General features: G+C 38.1%; 1 protein-coding gene across 1 annotated transcript in view; it reads left to right on the top strand.

Annotated features, from left to right (window-relative positions):
• The window catches only part of LY75 (lymphocyte antigen 75), a 45,953-nt gene that overhangs the window by 12,864 nt on the left and 16,659 nt on the right, over positions 1-16,430 (top strand). Inside the window, exons 12-22 of the mRNA XM_051624281.1 lie at positions 136-332; positions 1,708-1,850; positions 6,428-6,509; positions 7,078-7,146; positions 8,546-8,669; positions 9,479-9,514; positions 9,784-9,959; positions 11,026-11,090; positions 12,193-12,269; positions 13,356-13,492; positions 14,482-14,587. Of these exons, the coding sequence (XP_051480241.1) occupies positions 136-332; positions 1,708-1,850; positions 6,428-6,509; positions 7,078-7,146; positions 8,546-8,669; positions 9,479-9,514; positions 9,784-9,959; positions 11,026-11,090; positions 12,193-12,269; positions 13,356-13,492; positions 14,482-14,587 (1,212 nt within the window). The remainder of the gene's footprint in view (positions 1-135; positions 333-1,707; positions 1,851-6,427; positions 6,510-7,077; positions 7,147-8,545; positions 8,670-9,478; positions 9,515-9,783; positions 9,960-11,025; positions 11,091-12,192; positions 12,270-13,355; positions 13,493-14,481; positions 14,588-16,430) is intronic.

Below are 16,430 nucleotides of genomic sequence, written 5' to 3'. Positions count from 1 at the left end.
TTTACACTGAGCAATTGTTGGAGCACCATGTTACAGAACTGCAAGAGTGAAATAATATAGTAACTCGAAAATATAGGGAGTTTTTTGAAAACCAGCCAATAGTTTAAAATGTGTCTTTGGTGGCTTAAATTTCAGAGTTTTCAGGAGGATGTGTGGCCATGCCCAGTGGAAAGTTTCTTGGAAAATGGGAAACTAAGGATTGTAAAACCACTAAAGCATTTTCTGTCTGCAAAAAATATATTGGGCTGCCCAAGGAGCCAGAAGTGCTCCCAAAGCCAACTGACCCCTGTCCCCCTGGGTGGCACAATGGATCTGGCCTTGCCTGCTACAAGGTAAAATGTAATTCCTGTTGGATGTTAATTGTTTGTTACTGTCTTGCAGCAACTGTAGTATAGCTTATAGCTGCTCTGAAGGCTGTGGGAAAGATGTTTTAAGACGGGAGTAGGAATTATTGTTGATTCAGGTTGACTGCCTCCAGATGCTCTCATGAATTGTTCGCTGCTTATTCCTGAAAGATGCATTGTGCTTCTCTCTGCTCTTTCTGTGACCAGCTCTGCACATCAGAGCTGAGTGGGGTGACAGCATCCACCCCTGCTGCCATCTGAGGAGCCTGGTGCTGTGTCTGTATCCGAGCCTGCTGCCTGGCACGGAGAGACACCTGAACAGGGAAGGAAAGTGCTTTGCATCACCTTCCCTTGTCCTTTTCATTTCTATACTCTAAAAGTATAGCTAAGAGAGGAGGGGATTTCTCTGGTTTGGATATGGGTATGAAACTTTATCAAAAAAGTGCAGCCTCAACTGTGTATTACTTTTTTTGAAGTAAATAGTTAGAAGCAAGCAGCCATGCTGTTGGTTGGAACAGCTTGCACAAGTTTCTATTTAGAAATGCAGGTTTTTTTCCCTGCTATTAACAATCAAATCAAGTTAAAACTGAGGCTGTTTATTCAATTATTTATTAATTATTTTTGGCTTAGTGTCTGCAATGATCTGTGTCTTGTAAACAGCTCATGTAGCAAGATGGGGAAACACAGCTTGAATAACAAGGCTGTGGGCAAGCATCCCGAGAGGATGGGTCTAGCTGATGTGCAGCAAAGCTGTCCCATAGCTGATGGGATGTGACAGCTGGCTCTGGCAGTTTCTCCAAAACTTTTGCTGACCAAGTGCAGCATGTCTGTGCAGAGAGTTCAAGTTGACGGGAACTGGCTTGGACTGAAGTCAAGGGGATCAAGTGGACATGTTAGATGAAGTGTATGAGCCAAGTATGCAACTCTGATACATACAGGTAGCAAAGGGCGTGACAAAGATATTTCTTCACCTGCAGCACCCAAACAGGTCTGGTTTCTGTGAAAACTGGGCTTTGCAGCTCACCATAAATTTGAAAGAACTATATCCCTTAACCCTTACAATTTGGCTTGCAGTTTTGGAGTGAAGTGGGTGTTGTTTTGTAAAATCTTTCTGGTAAAGAAAAAGAGAGAGTCTGCCATATGGAAGATGTTGCATTTGAAACAAATTTTGTCAGCTAAACTTCAGAGTCTGGCTGTTGTCAAACAAACTGAAAAAAATAATTTTTACAAGTCAAGCTCTGTGTCGATGGGAATACCAGGAATTCACTCCTACTTAGGGTGGCCTGATTTGAGTAGTACGAGGTGTTTTAAAATTTCTGTCTCTTGGGCCATTTTGTTTCTCTGATGTGTGGTTGTTGTGAAGTTCTTCCACAGTGAAAGAGTTCTGCGAACCAGGACCTGGGAAGAGGCAGAGAGGTTCTGTGAAGCGCTGGGAGGCCATCTGCCTAGTTTTAGTCACTCAGAGGAAATCAAGGCACTTCATTCTATCCTGAGAAAAATAATCAGGTAACAAACTAGCCATGGGCTACAGTTTTTATTTCAGTCACTTGCTGCAGTAGATCACAAATGCTGTTGCTGACCCCAAATGGCAAGTATGAGATAGTGTATGGTGGACTGTTTCCCACAGTAAGAACAGCTAGATGTGGCATTTGGGCTGCTGGTCTTGTTTCTTTCTTTCTGGAAAATGTCAAGGGGGTACAGCTTGGCCAGAGGTTTCACATTGCTAGAGGCAGCACAGGAAAATAGAGATCTTCTTTGAGCATCTTCCACTACATGAATTGAAGTCTGTGCTGTTACAATAAGTGTTTCCTTCTTTATGTTGAATTTTGGCACAGCTGGATGGAAGTTTTCCTGTTCCTTACTGATACATTCTTTAGAGATGAGTTGTTATTATTTCAGGTTTTCAGATAGGTCACATCTTTATTTATTAAATACCTCCTGAATAAACTTGGTGCTGTCTTCTGAAAATGTGAATAATGTAGTGTCCAGCAATCTGGTTGGCATGGATCCCATTTGGCATAACTGCAATAACATTATATAGGCATTAGATGGGTGTGTTGAGTTTTTGCTATCAACAATTAGATGCTACATAATTTATGAGTCTAAGGCTCTATTTTTAATCAAAGGAACTGTCACTGCAAAGCTTTATTAGGCATTGGTGTGATGTCAGATCCTTGTGTAATATGTTTTTTTTTGATTGGCAGCCTGTTTTTTCAGAACTTTTGCCAGCTTAAACTGAAATGCTGCCAGTTACATGATCTACATATTTTTCATCAACAGCTAAATCAGGATTATTTCAGAAGCTGCCAATGTACAACACTGTGTGATTAAATTTTAAAACTTGCTGACTGAAGAGATGCCTTCTTGAATACCCAGTGACCTTTTTTTAGAAGTGCACAAATCATGAAAATTACGCGATGTTTATGTTAACAAGAGACAAAAACAAACTTGTATGATCTATATTTAGATTGGCTTAGCTTGTATAAGAGCCACTTATGGCTCCTTTGCTAAAGTGACTAGAGTGCCTGAAATAAAAATGAGTGCACTAATTTTTTTTTAACTATGGATCTTATTATTCTGTTTTGCAATTACAAATTTTGTTTTAGTGTACCTAATTGACTGTGAAACATGAATAGAGAAGTAACTTGTTTGACTCTCCTACAGGTACTTGGAACTACTTTTCAGCTTGCAGAGCGTCTGAGGTATTAAAGATAGATAATGGCCATTTTTTATTAGGAGTTTAAAGGTGAAGACATTCCTTGTCTTTCCAGAAAGTTAGCTGACACATTATGCTACTGCAGTTCCATGTTTCAGAAAACTTGAACTTAGCTTGAAAAAAGGGAAGTCCCAGTGTTTCAGTATTATTCTACCAGAACTTAAATAAGGGCCAATATACGGAGCCCAGTATAAACTGACTTTGCAGTCAGTGTTGCAGTAATGGCATGTGTCAAATATAACCCACAACAGTGTTTTCATCTGTGTTAACCTTTTAAAGCATTGCAGAACTTTCTGAAGAGAACTGCTATGTAATTGGTAATACCTGAAGATTTTTTAAATGTTTGTTTTTGTTTAGATGATGTAATGAGGTGTTTTAAGTGTTTCTGCTTTTAAATTACTCAGAGGTGGTGATTATATGAAGTATTTTGGAGATCAAGAATGAAGGGTGGCTTGTCTGAAAATAAATTCATTTGAGAAAGGAGAGAAGAAACCAAGTGAATCACTTGATCAAGAACAAATTATTTAAGTAACTGGGAGAAATCAGCCTAAGTTAATGTGATTAGCTGCTGGAGCGCACTGGCATCCAGTTTTTCCGTGTTCCTTGCATTTACTCTGTGCAAACTCTGACCTAAGCTATTCATTCAGTGCACTCATTTCAGCTCAGGGAAGGAGCCACACCTTAGCTTTTTTTGGTTTCGGTTTTTTTCCCCTTGCACAGTTCTCCAGTGACTCATTGAGAACTGTTTGTTTTTAAATGTTAGCAGAAGTCAGTTTGGTTCACCAGGAAAAGGGCAGCTTGCCTAGTCCATTCTGTTCTTTACTCGGATTCCACCTTAGAGTCAAATAAGAGAATTGCTCCAGCCAAAACGGGTGATTTGCCATTGGAAAGGAAAATACAATTTGCCTGCCAATCTTCCCCTCTCTGAAATAAATAAGAGATAACCTCTTTTCACTTTGAGAAACATAATACAGGCAGAGCAGATCTGGTTCATTTACTTCCATTCTTTTATGATTGTTTTTGTGAGCATTCTGCAGCTTATAGCTGGCAGGGATGCTAGGCACAGTTTAACAGCTTGGATTGGTTAGAAATAACATTTAAATGAGAACACCTTTCTGGAAAGAAATCCATTGCCTTTCATATGCACAGCTCTGCTGCTGTAATTGTTCTGAGTCTAGAAAGCCTCTCTAACGTTTGAGTTTGCAGGAAAAGACTGATCTTATTTCTCAGCATGCTGGCTAAAACAGCTGAGATGCAAGTTGTAGTCATTGCGTTAATACAGCTTCTCTTTTCTTCTGCTTAGCAGTGAGTGATTGGCAGGGTGGGCATTCAGCTAGTGGCAGTTGTCTGTTACAGAGGGGAGAGGTGGGAGTCAAATGGGCTTCCTATGTACTTGAAGGCCACCGCTGCCTAAAATTAAATTGTGCCTTAAATTGCACCCTATGGAGTTGGCCCAGATGAGTATGTTTTACCTCGTGTCAAGAACTGGGTTGAACTACAAGTCACAGTAACTTCACTTCATCTTGTGTTGGAACTGACATAAGGGTCAGAAGAAAATCCTTTTTCTGTTTCAGCAGTTAGAATTTGACAGTGGAAAGATGACTGGTTTATAATCCCTTTACACTGATCTAAACTGTATCCACTACTGCACAATATTGAATTTTACGACTTTTAGTTCTGTGTGAGAGAAAAGCCACTGGTACTCTGCAGGGATTGCTGGAGATTAGGGTCTTTCACTGGGTATCAGTGTCCATTGTAAAGCACACATTGCACCTATTTTTTAGGTTAAAACTCAAGATAATCTAGGTTTTAGAGGCGATTTCAGGAATGTAGCTCAAAGAATATTCTAGCACTGATAAGTCCATTTTTATACCACTCCATAGGATAGATTTTATATGCTTTGCAATGAGCAGACAGATACCTACTAAAGTACAAGCAAATTCCTTTCAACAATGTTATTTGAAAGAGAGCCTTAATTCATATTTGTCTTAAATGGTTCTTTCCTATGAAGAGGTGGTGTTATAATTTCAGTGGGCTATCAAAAGTTTGAAAGTGCTATCAAGGATAGGGTAGCAGTTACTGAATTATTCATGGTCATATCTGAACAGTTCCAAATGAAAAAAAAAAAAGTACATTAATGTGTAGGTGCCCAGTCAATGGAAAAACACTGTATTTGCAGGCCAGTAATTGTAAACTGGGAGATAAGATGAAGAAATTCTTGATCTGGAACACTTTAAACATTTTCTATACTATTTATTACATAAGAGCCATGTACAAGTTGAAAGACTGAAAAATTGCACTAGTTCTTCAGGTAATTACTGCAGACCTTTTTGAAATTAATGTCTCAGATTTTCTTTTTAGTAGATATTACTCTGTGGCAATCAGTTACTTAAACTGCACTAAGGTGCAGTCACTGTAGGTGACATTTAGCATGGGAGGGTTAAGCAATGACTGATGCATAACTGGAAAGAACAATCACAGAAAAATAAAATGCTAAAGGCAAATTGCCAAAAGCCACTTAGCTGTTTGAGAGCTGTGAATATTTGACTTGCAGTTTTCCCTCTGGAGTGATATTCGGCATTTAGGCTCTTTAAGGGCTCTTCAGTGATATCATTAAAAGATTAAGGACTATTCAGTATGAGAAGATCTCGCTCTTCTGATTACACTATTACACCAATGTCAGAAAATTAATACTGGAGTTGATTAAAAAAAGCTTATGCTTTTTTTTTCCTTATTGGAACCCTACCAAATAAGATGTTGTTAACCTTCTTGGATTTCGTGTACCTGGCCCACGTATTCAGGGCTATGCTATTATTGTGATGCACTGTAAGCCATTTTAAGCTCAATTTAGCATCTTTATGGTGATACATGTATAAAGGTAGTGCCACAGGCTCACCAAAGAACTTCTTAACAGTGTCTCATGATTCCATAACATTGCTTATGCAGGCATGCCTTGGTCTGAGTCCATCCCTCCATGTACAGTGTAGACAGAGATGACCTGAGATGGACAGGAGAAAGAGAAGTAAACCAAATGAACACTCTGTGAGTGATTCTGGAAGAAAAATGTAGAAAAGACACCTTTATGTCACGAGACAACTGATGAAGTGGTGATGCAGCAAGCAAAGGAATTACTTGTTTTAGTTAGTTTTCTCTGTGGTCAGAGAAGAGCAACCTACAGATCTTAAAGAAAAGCATGGAAGAGGTCCTAGCCCTTACACCCATTTTCTCTTTGAACTGCTCCAAATTGTAGAAGTTAACCTTTGGTTTTGCTGGCGGGTGCTAAGGAATGCTATGACATAGATCAGTCTTTCTGTTAAATGAGCTGACCCTTATACTTGGCTTAAGATTTTATCTTGTTTATTTACAGCAATGACAGATGGATATGGATTGGAATGAATAAGAGGAGTCCAGATTCTTTGGGGACCTGGCAGTGGAGTGACGATAAACCTGTAAGTTAGCTTTTAACCAGGAAATGCCATGTCCTGATTTGTTACAGCTTGGACTGAGTTGAAAGTAAATTGATAAATATTTTATTAGAAATATGGCAGATCCTTCAACAGATGAATAATTCAGAAGTAGATTATGCACTTAAGAGCTGCTATCCAGGCAGATTTCCAGTTAAAAATATATCTTTAATAAGGTTAACCTGATACCTGTCTCTATTGCATTAGAGTATTTTAGCAGAAATATGGTAGTAAACCTGGTAGACAGAACAAGATGTCTCCATGCCTCAACAGAGAGGAGGGTTTATCAGTTCTTCTCCTTGGTATGTTATACTTCTCCAAAAAGATCTTCCTCACTGTAATTGATTTCTTTGCCTGAAATGGTGAGTTCTTTCCCTCTCCCCCCATAATAACAGGTAATGCAGACTCAGAAGTGATCCAGTGACTGTCATTTAACACTTATTTGAATAATGAGAAACATACTGGGATCCTGGGTTTGAATGTTTTTCTCTCAGGGCTACTATATCAAAAATAGTCGTAAAGTAATTATGCGTTCATCCTGTCCATCCTGTAGGTAACTAGTGTTATGCCACTTGACTACCTGGAAGATGAATATGATACAAGAGACTGTGCTGCATTAAAGGTTAGTGGCAAGGTTTTTTATAACAACATGCATATTTTTACTTGGAAAAAATACTTATGCCAGCCATATATTGAATTTAGATTGACTACTGGGTTGTTTTCTTTGCCTAGTGAAAATTTGCTAGTGTTCCCTTTATCAGTCTACACCTATTATCATTTTCCCTTTTTCAAGCATTTTTTAATGAAGCAGGTGCTGTACTAATGATAACCTGTTGTAAGATTTTTTTGTTAATAACATATTTTGTAGTTCAAATGCTATTCTCTGTTGCATAATGCCTTACTATAAGTCCTTTGAATATTGCATTTAACACATGAGAACATAACATGAAGTTCAAAACAAAAAAAACTAGACACTTACTAATAACTTTTAAAATCTCCATTAGTGTTTCTGAACTGCAAATTAAGAAAATGTTTGAACCTAATGTACGGAATTGCAGTAGCCAGGATAGAGCTTGTGGTTGTATTTATTGTGTGTATTTCCTGGTTTACTTGTGAAATAGACTGTATGTGCTGTGTCGGTTTCTAATTCAAAATGTCAGGCCTCTGCTTAATTCCTAATTATGGTCTTAATTGCTTAATTTAGTCTTGATGGCATGAGTTTTAAAATAGCTTATAATGTTTCTGTAGCATCACTTGACTTTTTATAAGATCATTCCATTACCAGTCTGTTAACTTATTTAGAACCACCTCTGCTTTTAGAATTTGCTGAAGGAAAGGGTAGTTACATCCCCTTGCTGCTGTTTACAGCCATTTCCCCTCATTCTCTTCTCTGTTCATGACCCCAGGCCCAGAAACTGCCAGCATTAAGCTACTAAAAATTCTAGACAAGAGAAGAGCAGTTTGAAGCTGACACTGTGAATATAGTAACCTCTCTCCCCTGCCTGCTAGTTGTAGATATTTTCTTTCTCTAAATGATAAAAAATTCTCCTTGTAGAACAGATCAGCAAGAGTGAAATTTTATATTTGATTCTAAGAAATAATCTTAGATAAGAAAGATTATTTTTGTGCCATTTTAGATGGCTGCTTTCTCTTAGCAGAAAGGAGAATCATTTAAGGGCAACAAGTTGCAACAGGTAATTCAACAATAAGCATCAACGGGGAGCCTGTGCACTACAAAAAAGCAAAGAAACAAGGTTCCAAGAAGAGAATTTTGTATGTGGACTGACCTGAAGCCCTTTACCTGTTTGCTTCACAAACTTGGCTGGTATGGAGAGTTATAGTTGGAAGAGTTACTGTTGTATCTGCTTATTTTTTGGAAAAAAATTAAAATAAAAATTGTGTAAGGGACTAAAGCCACTGTAAAATATACATTGTCAAAGGACCTTTTCAATACAGTTTCATTTCATATTTCTGAGGCCTATGCTAGTCTAATTCAGTTCTCTGATTCTACATTTGTACAGACCTCTCAGTTTTCACGGAGATTGTTTTGGAGATTTTATTTCAATGAAGGCAGAGACCTGGAATTTTACTTCAAGCCTTTTGACTGTGAAGCTAAACTTGAATGGGTCTGCCAGATAACAAAAGGTAAACTCCAGTTGCATCCATTTCTTCCTAGAAAAGAGTTTATCTGTTACCAGTGAGTTTTCGTTATTGCCCAATAACACAAGCTTCCCAAACAATATTTTATCATTTCCTGTCTGAACATAGAGGTCAATACATGACATCTCTTGCCTATGTCACATACAAACAGACGTGTACTTAGAATATTCAAAGAAATATCGGAAAATGACCACCAGATGGTCTTTCTTAACCCATGAAGTGAAAAGTGGCATCTTATTAGGTGAGGTGGTCTATGCCACAGAGTTGCAGAATTTGTGGACATTACTTCATCTTTCTTAGTTATATTTGTAACTAAATGACCACAGACATCTTTTGTGTACTGATTCCTTCAGCTGTAGGTGAATTAGCCTTCTTTTGGTAAAACTGATGTACTAGCTCCTCATTGTAATGAGATCAAGGAGTGGGGATACAAAAGAATGGCAGGGCATTTCAGCACAGATCCAAGTTTTTCCCTGGTTGTTCATGAAAAGGCATTTTGGGATTGAAACATTTTTGTAGTGGGGAGATATGGGTAGATCTACTACTTTGATGCTTGTATTTTGCTTCGGGAAAAAAAAAAAGCCACAGTCGTTTAAGACTGAGATATGCAAAACTCTCACTAGTTTATTTTAACTTGTTTATTAACAAGTTTATTAAACTTGTGCAAGATTTCCTTCTTCTTTTATTTTTGCCATCATGCATACTGAGAAGCATGAGTACAATACATCACTTCCATTATTGGTGACCACAGTTTTGTTACAAAGTAACTATTCCTTTTTTTTTCCTCTGGACAGGTAGCACTCCGAAGACACCTGAGTGGTACATACCAGGTAAATGGACATTTTGCATGTTCTTCTACTATGTATATATAGTTGCTAATACTCTATATCTTTTATTAATTTTGTTGTATTACTACTGTAACACTTGTTTGATATCAGCCAACGTTGTGACTGATAGAATTTGATTCTGAACGAGCTCAGAATGCAAGGAGTGTTGGCTCTTATGAGTGTCAAACTGAAATTTCTTACTACTTGCAGAAAAAGAAACGATGTGTTTCTCAGAATTTATTTCTTAAGTGTGTGATATTTCTTCTGCATAGATGAAATTGGAATTCATGGAGCCCCACTTGTGGTTGATGGAGCAGAGCTCTGGTTCGTACCAGATAAAAACCTGAGCTTCCAGGAAGCTATTTTCTACTGTCAAAAAAATGATAGTGATTTAGCCTCTGTAGACTCTTACCCAAAACTCAGGACAATATTGACTCAAATAGAAAAGGTAAGGAGATGTAATATGTCTACCAGATACTTTTCCTTTATAGGCAAATTTTTCAATATAAGAAAATGTTAGTCCTTAATATCTTTTTTCCCGTTGGCCTTAGTAGTTTTCAATTGTATGTTACAGAATAAGATGAGTTGAAACAGAGTTTTTTTAATGTTGTCTTGTAAAAGAATTTTTAAAGTAGCCTTTAAAAGTAGCCTTTACAACTTCTAAATATAAAAACACCTCCAAATGGAAAGTGTCATAATAGGACCACTGTGTAAGCATCCCATTTTCTGCAAATACTTCACTAACAGTTTTACCAGTTCTTAATTTTATGCATGGGACAGCACATAATTTTTCACCTAATTGGAGAATTTAATTAGAAATGCATGGTGGTCTGATAGCATTTACTGAAATGGGTTTGTGGTGTTCATAGCATGAAAGTACATTCTTTTAAGGAATTTTACCAAAACTTTACAAGTTTCAGCACCCCTGTTACTACCTTTCTTCAGTGCAACTGCTTGTGAGACAATGATGCTTTCTGAAATTAGCAGCTTCCAAGCTCTCTCCATGAAATTTCTCCTGGCAAGAAGTTATGTGGAAGGAGAAATTACATGGCAGGAGAAAGGGAAGATTTGACCTGCTAAATCTCTAGCCTTTTAATGAACTATTCATTGTGACTATCTGCTTTAAGAGCAGGATTATTTTAAGGAAGAAAGGAAGGTCCTGTGGAACCACATCAGCTTTAGGCAGCTTGCAGCTCTGTCCTAGTTATCTAGTAGAGTTTCTGTTATTCATTTTGTGGGAATTATGCATTTAGCACATGCTTAAGACAGTGCTGCAAGATTACCTGTAGCACAGTGGAAAATGTGGGTTTTTTCTTCTTTCTAGAAGGTGCAGGGGTCTGTCTACTTGGCATATCAGTCTAGACCTGTATCCTTTCCTATTGCTAAAGAATAGTAATTCCTGCGTGTTGTAGGAACATTTTAAATAAAACTTTTTTTTTTGCCATTGATTTACCTTTGAAACTCTTTCTCTGTGGGTTGTAAAATACTGGGGGTTTTGTTCTTTATTTTTACAGTTATCAAACAGTGAACAGAAGTGGTGGCTGAAGTTCATCGATTATGGCCACAGTTATCACTCACCGTATGTAGGACAATTATGGGATTCTTTATCTTAAGCTCTTTTTGATGTGCTTTTTAGGATTATAGTTAACTAGAATAGTTTCCAAAGGAAAATATTTTATCCCCAGATTTGTAAAATGTCACGTCTTCTGTATCATTCAAAAAAAGGAAGAGAAATAATTTGAGCTAAGCCAGAAAACAGCACAGCATTGTTCAGTGATCAGTGTCCTCTGCTTTTGTTCACATGGATCTGCCACCTATCCTTGCCATGCTAAACTTAGGCCATGGAGTACCTGAGACAGAGAGAGTAGACCTGTATAGTGCTCAGAAAAAGCAAATAGTGGTTAAAGATAATATGTGTGTACAAGTAGAAAGTGTTTTTTTTTAATAAAACCCTGTCTGTCTGTCTCTGAGGGTATCTGAGCAATACCTGAGAACAGGGAACGTGAAATTGGTTTAAGACATCGCTCTTCCAGTTAGGTAATTGCAATGCTCTCTATATGGATGTTAAAGGATTCCTTTTGGCTTTAGTGACCTCCAGGTCACACACCCTCTATGCCAGAATATGAGAGTAGTGCTCATATTCAAAATAATATTATTTTATTATTTTTCTGATTGAAGTTATGTCTGCCTATATTAGGGAGTTAATATGCCAGTTAGGTCTTGGAGAGCTTACAATATAGCCCTGTAGAGCTGAGGTGACTCACAGCAAACTTTTGCTGTTCATGGCTGCAGCCAAGGATCATGGGTTTCTTACAAGGAAAATCCTTCACTTGCTAAAATACTATAGCAATTTACTACTTTGAAAGTAAAAGAGGGGCTATTTCCCATTCTTCTCACTTGTCCTGACAATGTGCTGGTGACTGCAGCATGGGGATGAATAACCTCCTACCCTCATTCTGCGTATCTTCTCTACACAGTTTGGGCAAAGTACCTAAGTACTGAGCCTACCACATATTTGTTCCTAGTCTAGTTTTCCCCCCTCCATCCTTTCCAGTGTCATAGGACATCTCTTAGAAACAGTTACCAGCCCAAATTTTTGTTTGCACTGGCTCTGTTGCTATCAGGGTTCTTCTTGAAGGTAACATTGCATTGGAGATTGACTCTGAAATGTTTCTACCCAGTTTACAGTTATTTCCACGCTTCCATGATCGATTCCTGAGGGATTGCTGGTATGTTTCTAGAAAGAACTGGTATAGAGGTAAGGCTGGTTTTATTTTTTTAAACCTCTATGTCATTATTATATTAAAAAAAAATAAAATACTGTTCTGTAGAACATTTCTGTTGAAGGTGAATTGATATTGAGTTAGGAGTGAGTGGCTTCTTAATGTTAATGGCATTGAGTTTTGAATAAATTATTTCTTCCTTAAGGTAGAAGGCATGATAATATTTCTTGATGGCCAGAAGCAAACCTGAATTCAGATGACAGTTTTTTATGATTGATTGTCACTTGTCTTGCAAAATAAATTGATTAAGTGAAATCTGGTTTTGGTGGCTACCTTTTTGTGTTTATGCTACATACTCTGAGCTGTGAAAATTAAGTCTTAAAGAGCTGTGTTAGTTAGAGGAGACTGACTGAATACTTGCAACTGCATATCCATCTGGAGATGCAAATTTCATTAAGTAATGAAGTCATACTGGAAGAGGTACACAGAGTAATGGAAATGCCACCTGGTGGTACTTCAAAGTTCTTATTTCCTTCTTTCAGCATTGTTTTATATTGAGGAAAATGTTCCCCTGGGGAACAAATAGTTCCTCCTGCTACTGCTGGTTCCTCTTTAAAGCACATTATTCTGTTGTATGCTGCTGACCTGTTTTCATCCCTTTCAGCAAAAAATTGCTCCTGGCTACAAGTTACTGCAGGAATCACATAAAGCAGTTCAGGCCAGATGCTCTGCATATGTTAAAGGATTCCTTTTGGCTTTAATGACCTTTAGATCACATACCCTCTATGCCAAAATATGACATTAATCCTCATATTAAAAATAATCTTATTTCATTATTTTTCTGTTTGAAGTTATCTCTGCCTATATGAAATGTTAGTACTGGAAATAAGGGATCAGATTAGGGATGTATAGGAATATAGTACTGTCTGATATAAATAACTTACATTTGTCTTTTGCTCTGCTGTTACTTTTAATGCTTTAGATTACATTGTACTTCACTGTGGTTGCACTGAAGAGGAATTCTCTTTAGATTGGTCTTTGTCATGTCATAAAGGGTGGATGGCAAATGGAGCGTGATAAGGCATTAAGATAACTGTTTTTTTAAACTTGTATTTCTGCAGACTACCCAGTTAACTGTAACATGAAACTGCCCTTCATCTGTGAAAAAAATAATGCCTCCTTACTAGAGAAGCATGATCCCAGTTACCGCCCAGTCAGAGGAGGCTGCCCTAAAGGTTGGAGCCGGTTCCGGAATAAGGTATAGAGATAATACAGATGAGTCATCCTTACCTATTTTTCATAGTCCAGTAAGCTGGAGTGCCCTGCTGGAAGAGGTGAGGAAGTAGTCCCTGTGTTCAGGAATAGACTGGGAGGTGGCTTTTGAAAACTATGTGCAGTTATTAATATAATCTCCATTTCTCTGTCCCTTTTTCAGGACTGATGGTTTCTTAATTTCAAAGCAGGAATTTTTATGTTTTTTGCTTTCCCATCACCACACGTTTAGGGCTGAGAATGTTACTTGTGTTATCTAATCTTGGGCTCTGCTTTGAAAGAAGGGAAGGATTAGAAAGAGAGAAAATGAGGTTTCTATGCAGAAGCATCTTTATTCTCTCACTGAGTAATCATCAGCAGGCAGCAACCTGACAAACACTCTGCTTCCTGAGTTGCCTAAAGGACTTAATTCACTTAAGAATTAGAAGCAGCTTTTAAGAATGAGCCAACAGAGGTCAGAAGCCATAGTACAGTGTATTTCAGTACTATGTTTTAAGGCAGGCATCTAAGTCTTAGGTCAAACCTGTTACATTGTGCCAAGGTTTGCAGATTTACTTCACATCATTGCAGAAAATGGGTTTTGAGTTCCCATGTAGTTTCTCCCAAAAGGTAGTGCATTACAATACAGGTTCCTGGCTCAACCCTCTCTGACTTTAGAATTAATCTCTGAATTCTCATTCTTATAACAGTACATGACCCTGATGTAGCCAATTAAAAATTACTGAATTCTAACCTTCAGTGAATGAGGAGTTGGTGGGATTGTTCATAATTTTTATATTTAGCTATTCTGTTTAATGTAATAAGAAATGCATGGAGGTAGTATTAGTTCCCTTGCTTTTCTGAGAAAATAATTATACATTCCCAGAAAATGAAAAGTGATTTTGTAGGGTTGGTTTAAGAACCTTTTCTTATGAGTTATTTCTTTGGAAGCAACGGTGTGATGAAAATCAGTTACTTTTTTTTTTTTTTTCCCAGTGTTTTTTTAAGATGAAGCCTGAATATTTAACATTTAATGCAGCCAATGAAAAATGTGTAACTTTTGGAGGCTCTCTTCCATCTATCTCAAATCAAGCTGAGCAAGGTACGATAGTGAACTGGGGGCTCTTTTGGTTTGTAGCTTCTTTTCTAAATTCAGTATGGTTCTGGTTAAGAATTTGAGCATAAAATCACTTGGTCATCAACAGGCATACTGAGAACATTCTAAAAATTCAAGATCAGTAAAAAAGTGTTGTCTATTGTTATTTGCAACACTAGAAACATAACATGGACATGCAGTTGGCAAACACTTGAGCCAATATGAAGAGCAGCTTCTCTGTATGATCTTAACCTGTTACAAAAATAGAAAAACTGTAAAACCTCACATTGAGGGATGAGGACAGAAGGGTCACCATTGAGAGAACAGCTTGCATGTTTTGCTTTGCAAGTTAAAACATAACCGAGACTGTAGACTTTGCACGGTGAAAACCACTTTAGGAGCTGCTTCCAAGACAAGCTCAGCTGTCTGTGGGGATGAGATGACAAACACAATGAGTACTGGAGCACATAGTAACCTGTCTACATGTGTTGAGCAGCTCAAGATGGTAGTGTGTCTAAACCAACCACCTGCAAGCTCTCTGGGATGCAGCTAGGAGGATGGAAGGCAGGTGGCTGCAAACCACAGAGTTGTTCCACTTTTGAGACTTGCCTTTCAGCGATGAGATAAACTAGAGCCATTGAGGTAAATGCAGAGAGGAAGGAATGTGTTCACATGAGCTGCAAGTCATGTTAAGCCATAACCTGCTGAATGAGACAGATGTATTTGCATCTATATTATTTTAGATAACTTACAGCTCTCTGCAAGTACATCTGAAATAGCTCCATTGAATTCTGCAATGTGTACAATGCATATTTTCTTTATAAGAAAATAACATTTTGCCAGATGGAATACGGGAAGTAGATTAGAGAGGCCACTAGCTGACCTGCAGACAGCAGCTGAATGGTAACTTTTTTCGTTGCTGTCAATGGGGAGGAATAGGCTTGTAACCATACACGAAGATACACCTCTGAAATCTACATGTTTTTGGATGCTTTCAAAATTGCAAAAACATAGCCATTCTGAAATGTTACAGAGCAAGGTATGTTTTGGTGCATATTGGAAGTGTTTGGAGCTATTTCTTGTTTGTTTTTCTTTCCCCACTGTAGTGGAGGCCGCCTATAGGGAAGGAAGGCACAGTCCTCCTAAAGGAGCATGTCTCTTTCTGGGCTGCTTCTGCTCTTCCTGGTGGCATTAGGAGGTTGGCGAGTAAATCTTCAATCTTTGAAATCTGTCTAGCTCAGAAAACAGGCTGAAGCTAGTCTGGCACATGGCCAATAGCGATGCCTGGCATGTGGTCAATAGTGAAGACATGTCAGCAGCAGCTCATTACATAGCCTCAGTTTGTCTTCCTAATCTAGACAAGCTCAGCGTATGCCTTTGGTGCCTGGGGGGTTACTGAAGCCCATTGTTTTGTACCAGAATGCTTGCTGAGGGGGGTCTGATTTAAGGTTTTCCCTGCTGCAGTTTTTTCCAACTAAACCTGAATTCCTTTGTCCTGTCCTGCTTTCTCTGGTGGTGAGGTGGGCAAACTCTGCCAAAATCCAAGAAATGCTTTAAGGCAGTAGCAGAGGAATATGAGAGCTAAGACTTCCTCCATCAGTTCAGAGAGGGCCGGAGGGAGCTCTATTATCTCTGCAAGGAGACAACAGATGATCTTGCAGACCTGTGGAAAAGCAGCTTCTGAAATTTGTTTGTAAGTTCAAGTATAAAAAGTAGTGGTTAGAGAAACAGGTTAAATCCACTACTTGCTCCTTAGCTGAGATTTTGGAGGATAAATACCAGTAATCTGTGCCTTCCAGGTAAAATCAACATGAAAGGTGTTATCTTATGGAAGGAAGGGATGATAAGC

The sequence above is a fragment of the Apus apus genome, chromosome 6 (assembly GCF_020740795.1).
Source record: "Apus apus isolate bApuApu2 chromosome 6, bApuApu2.pri.cur, whole genome shotgun sequence".
Lineage (NCBI taxonomy): Eukaryota > Metazoa > Chordata > Aves > Apodiformes > Apodidae > Apus > Apus apus.
The sequence above is the reverse complement of the archived record's forward strand: the minus strand, read 5'-3'. Positions and strand labels throughout refer to the sequence as shown.